The 5,790-nt window shown below is 36.4% G+C and overlaps 1 protein-coding gene across 1 annotated transcript; it reads right to left on the bottom strand.

The window, feature by feature from the left end:
• Window positions 1-334: 334 nt before the first annotated feature.
• On the bottom strand, window positions 335-1,099 carry LOC118347665. Its single transcript, XM_035687681.1, has one exon. It carries the CDS (start codon window positions 1,097-1,099, stop codon window positions 335-337), a length of 765 nt encoding a protein of 254 aa, XP_035543574.1.
• Between the last annotated feature and the right edge of the window lie 4,691 nt (window positions 1,100-5,790).

Genomic DNA, 5,790 nt, shown 5'->3' on the forward strand with positions numbered 1-5,790 from the left:
AGCTTGCAGTAGTCTATGCTCACTCTCCAACCCGTGACTGTTCTTGTTGGGATGAGTTCATTATTTTCATTCTCTACCATTGTCACTCCTCCCTTCTTGGGCACTACTTGCATTGGACTTATCCATGAGCTATCATAAATAGGGTAAATAATTCTGGCATCCAACAATTTGAGAACTTCCTTTTTTACAACTTCTTGCAAGTTCAGATTAAGTGTCCTTTGTGGCTGCACCAAAGGCTTATAATTGTCTTCCATTAAAATCTTGTGCATGCAAAGTGAAGGGCTCATTCCCTTAATGTCAGCTATAGTCCATCCCAAAGCTTGCTTGTGAGCTCTCAAAACTCAATTATAGTGGCCTTGACCTCTCCTATCCCCAATTGCCTGAAAATAGAAAAGGGCATCAAATTTATGCTAGCACCTAAATCACACAAAGCTTTTTCGAAATAAGAGTTTCCAATGGTGCAAGGAATAGTAAAACTCCCGGGATCTTTAAGCTTTGGTGGCAACTTATTCTGCAAAATGGCGGTGCACTCTTCGGTCAACATCACAATCTCATACTCTCCTAATTTCCTCTTGTTTGATAGAATCTCCTTCATGAACTCCACATAACTAGGCATTTGTTCCAAGGCATTTACGAAAGGAATTTTAATATGTAATTTTTTGAAAACATCAAGGAATTTAGAAAATTGTTTATCTAGCTTATTTTTCTGAAGTCTTTGAGGAAAAGGTATAGGAGGAACATAATGAGAAGTAAGAAAAGAAGGCTCGGGAGGATTTCCCGAGTTTTTCACTGTTGGGCTCGGAACAAGGGTGGGCAATGCGGCTCTCATAGTCATTTCCTCTTTTCCAAAATTTTTCTCTTTTTCTTCTAAATTAAGCTCCCTTCCACTTCTTAAAGTAATGGCCTTCACTTGCTCTTTCGGGTTGTTTTCTATGGTTCTTGGAAGTGATCCTTGAGGCCTTTCAGACATAAATGTTGCCAATTGACCGAGTGTCCTTTCAATGCTCTGCATAGTGTTCTCATTATTCTTTAGAGCAATGTCATGTTCTTGAAATTTAGCATCCACCTTGGCCATAAATTGTGCCATTACCTCCTCCATATTCATCTTCTTCTCTTGTTGTTGATTTGGAAAACTTGGTGGAGGCTTAACAACATTTTGGGAGTTGCTCCATGAAAAATTTGGGTGGTTTCACCATCCTAGATTGTAAGTGTTGGAATAAGGATTGCTTTGTCGTTGGTAATTCAACACAAAGTTTGCTTGTTCCAAACTATTGTTGGCGAATGGATTTCCCACTTGACAATCTACCCCCATACGATTTCCTGCAAAAAATTCACAAATTGCATTAGTAGATTGAATGGAACTCACATTGACATTGTCTAATTTCTTAGATAAAACTGCAACTTGAGCAGCTAAAGCAGATAGAGAATCAATTTCATGAACTCCCTGAGTTCTTTTTGTTGTCACTCGATCCACTGGCCATTGATAATTGTTGGTTGCCATCTCCTCCACCAACTCATATGGTCTTTCGGTGATTTCTTCATCAAAGTCCCTCCTGCTGCTGCATCAATCATTGTACGTGTTGTAGGTTGCAAACCATTGTAGAAGGTTTACACTTGAATCCAAACAGGAAGTCCATGATGTGGACACTTTCTAAGCAATTCTTTATACCTCTCCCAAGCTTCATAAAGCGACTCTATATCAAATTGGACAAAAGTGGTGATATCCTTTCGCATCTTCACAATTTTGGCTTGGGGAAAGAACTTTGCTAGAAACTTTTTAGCCAAATCGTCCCATGTAGTTATGGTTAATGGTGGAAGTGAGTTTAACCATGCTTTTGCCTTGTCTCGGAGGGAGAATGCAAAGAGTCTCAATCTAATAGCATCATCAGAAACCCCGTTATGTTTAAAAGTATCACATAACACTAGAAAATTAGCTATGTGAGCATTTGGATCATCATGTGGCATGCCACTGAATTGCACCGTTGAAACCATCATTTGAAGAATAGCTGGCTTTATCTCAAATTTATTGGCTTGAATGGCAGGTCGTCTAATGCTAGAAGTAGCTCCGGTGACCAAAGGGATAGCATAATCTCCCAAAGTCCTATTGCCAACTTGATCTTCCATTGTTTGGTTCTCGGTTGTGGAATCCTCCTTCTCCTTGTTCAAACGATGAAGGGTTCGTTCAATTTCAGGGTCAAAAGGGACTAAATCCAAGCTTTGAGTACGTCTCATGCACAACTCAGGAATCCTAAAAAGAAAAAAAATCAAATTAACTTAGAACTAGTTGGTATCAAAAGTAATAGAAAATAAATAGTCCCCGGCAACGGGGCCAAAAACTTGTTGTGAAATTTCGTAAGTGTATGAAATCGTACCAAGTAATATAATGATAAGAAAGATGTCGAACCCACGAGGACTATTTACTTATTAACTATTGAAATTGTTCTAATTCTAAGTTATTTGAAAATCAAGAAAATTTGTGGATTTTAAATTAGAAAAACAGCAACAAATTAAATTAAATCAACAACTAAAGAATTGACCAAACACTTGAAAAGAAGAAGATTTCACCCAAGAAGAAAACACTAAGGCATTCGACTCACCTAACCAATCCAATCCCAAATCCTAACCATACAATCAATCAATTATCATCCTTTTTGACGGTGAAATATTCTAACTTATCTAAGACCCTCTCTCGAGTAGAATTATAATTACTCAACATACGATAACCCGCAATATGTCTATGCAAATTTAAAAGCATTTGAGCACATTAAGATTAATAATATTTCACATAAAAGCTGCACAAATCACGTTGGCACATTCCTGTCTTTCGTTCAATTCATGGCATACATCATACGAAGCTAAAGTACATGCATCATCTCTCGAATTAAATGCATAATAAATCATTCAACTATTGGCCAAATAATTGAAGGCATTAAACTCAATGATGTATACTCAAATGGATTGATAAAATTATGATCACAACGAAATAAGATTCGGGATTGTCATTGAGAGGCTACATTGTAGCCTTAGCAATAGAAATTAGTTCATAATCTAATCAACACAAACCATAATAATTTTGGAATTCATAATGAGAATTATACAAAGAGAAGATTAAAGAGTTAAGAAGGAAACTCTATGTAGATCAAGAATCACTATCGTTGATGAACTCCAATTCTGCAGATTTTTAACCTCCTGCTTGAGGTGTTGTTTCATCCCTCTAAATTTTCGTTTTCGGCTCCCCCTTTAACACAAAAGTTGTAGGTTTTTATCCCAGCTTTCCGTAGACACCGAGATTTCCCTTATTGGAGTTTTCTACAAGAAGTTATGCTCTAAATACTGAAGAGTATTTCAGAAATTCAGTAGTTTTGCTACTTTTGAATTGATGTGCCCTTTCCGCTTTCTAGATATTTGTTTTGGCCAAGGGTTTAACACAAAAGTTCTAGGATTTTCTCTTGGATTTCTTTAGACACTGAAATTACCCTTATTGGAGTTGTGTAGAAAACGTTATCCTCCAATTACCGAAGGGTACTTCAGGAATTGTGAGAGCTGAATGTTTCCTATTCTCTTGATGACTCATTCAATTTATTTATTCCTAAACAAAAATAAACAAAATAAATAAAAACTCTAATAAATAAGAAAATTAAACACAAACTAGTATAAAATTAAGAATAAAAGTATGACAAAACTTACATAGAAATTAAGCACATGAGTGAGCGTGTAAGGGTGTTGGTTAGTAAAGCTTAAAGCAAGATGGATATTAATGTGTTTATTCCATTTCATTGAATATGAGTTTATTTTGAAGTTCAAAGGAACTCACTAGTAAAGCTCTCAGGTAAGTAGCTATGACCATGCTTCTTACACCAAGTTCTCTTTATGAAAGGATGTCTCTCTCTCTCTCTCTCTCTCTCTCTCTCTCTCTACCTTATTGCAAATGTTCTTCTAAAGAAAAGAGTAAATGAATATAGTATGTACGAGCCCTTTCTTCATAGCCCCTGTTAAGCACCCTATCGATTATAATTGTGTGTATGTGTATAAGGTAATGCATGCACGTAGGTTCTAACTCAAGAGATTTCAATACATGCCCTCTCAATAAACTTATTGGTTATTCCTATATGTAGTATAGCATGAAAATGCATATTTTTCATAAAAAAAATGCATGTGCTTTGGATTAAGAAAGATGATGAAAATGTTTTGATTGCAAAGGAAAAGAAATGAATGTATCATGCCTTATGCTTCAAGTGATGCTTTAAATGAGTTTTAAAATGCCCCTTTGAACTTATGCTTTTAAATGACGCGAAGAAAGTGTTTTAAAATGTTTCTATGAACTGATGCTTTAAATGATGCAAAGAAAGTGTTTTAAAATGTCCCTATGAACTGATGTTAAAATGTTCCTATGAACTGATGTTTTATGGATGCCATGAAAAATGATGTTTAAACTCATGCTTTTAAAATGATGTTTCTTCATGAATGTACTGTTAAATGAAAAGATGATGTTTAACTTCATGCTTTTAAATGATGTTTTCCATCAATGAACTGTTAAATGAAAAGGACTGAAAAGAAATGACTGAAAGGACTGCCATGAATTAAAGAAAGAAAGGACTGAATGAATGAAAGAAAGCAATGACTGAATGAATGAACGTTTTATTGTATGAATATATGTAACAGCCATATGAATGAAAAGGGTACCAAATGAATGGGCAGATTGCAATGCCGGGTAGGTAGTATTGGTAGTGCACTCAGTGCTGCCCCCATGAAAGGGATTCCCAACTTGTGGCCATGGGCGGAATCCAGGTCCAAAGGAAGACCGTTAACCCCAACACACGGGGCGTAATAGTGTGTACCGGCCAAAGAAAGTGAAACATGAAAGTATAGTTATTTCTTAAATGTTTATGCATGAAAGCATAGTTATTTCTTATTTCTTAAACTGTTTAAGCATGAAAGCATTGTCACTACTAGCAAATGTTTATGTATGCATGTTTTCAAAAGAAAAGATTATGTGGTTAATAAGTTAACAGCATGGTGTACTGGTTACTGAGTATTCAACTCACTTTTGTTTTAAACATCCAGGTAATGATGAAAAGGCTGGAGACAAGGCATTACAGCAGAGGAAGAGGTAGAAGCTTAGGACCTTCCCTAACAAGACAATTATGTTTATGGATGATGGGTTATGTTTATGTATAGACATTTTATGTTGGGATGGCCTCTGAGAGTCTCTTATGAGTGAATGGTTAATAGCATGTCTATCAGGTGTTCCCTTTATTAGATTAGAAATTTAGAGCACACGTGTGTCATGTTCATGCCGATCGCATGTTACTAGAAAAAGAAAAAGAAAAAGAAAGTAAGAGGACAGGCACGTATGTCGCAATCCCGCCCTTCCCGAGGTGGGGTTGTGACAAGTTTGGTATCAGAGCAAAGGTTATAAGGTCTTGTAGACTTTAGGGATGAACTAAGCTGAAGTCCTCTCTCTAAAGTATGCCAAGCTCAGCAACAAGTTTAAGAGGTTTTTTCTTATTGTGTATCATGAATTAGTTAGAATGATTGCAAGTCATGCACATTTGTTTCATATGAGTCCACTGTTATTGTTACTGTTATACGTGTTTTAGTATGGCACCGATAGGCAATACTAAGAAAGATAGATGTTTGGGGGTGACCCCGTTCCCATAGCCGTTATTGATGGGCAAACTAAGACACAAAGACAAACTCAACATTCAACAACCTTCGAACTATTCAGTAGACAGCACCCTCTGTTGCTTGATGGCAAATGTAGCGAAGCATATGCAGATAACTGGATTG

Source organism: Juglans regia, chromosome 2, assembly GCF_001411555.2.
Source record: "Juglans regia cultivar Chandler chromosome 2, Walnut 2.0, whole genome shotgun sequence".
NCBI classification, from domain to species: domain Eukaryota; kingdom Viridiplantae; phylum Streptophyta; class Magnoliopsida; order Fagales; family Juglandaceae; genus Juglans; species Juglans regia.

What these genes read in the sequence shown, in the direction of transcription:
- LOC118347665 (XM_035687681.1), bottom strand. Translation starts at nt 1,099, where the DNA reads ATGGAGGAGGTAATGGCACAATTTATGGCCAAGGTGGATGCTAAATTT.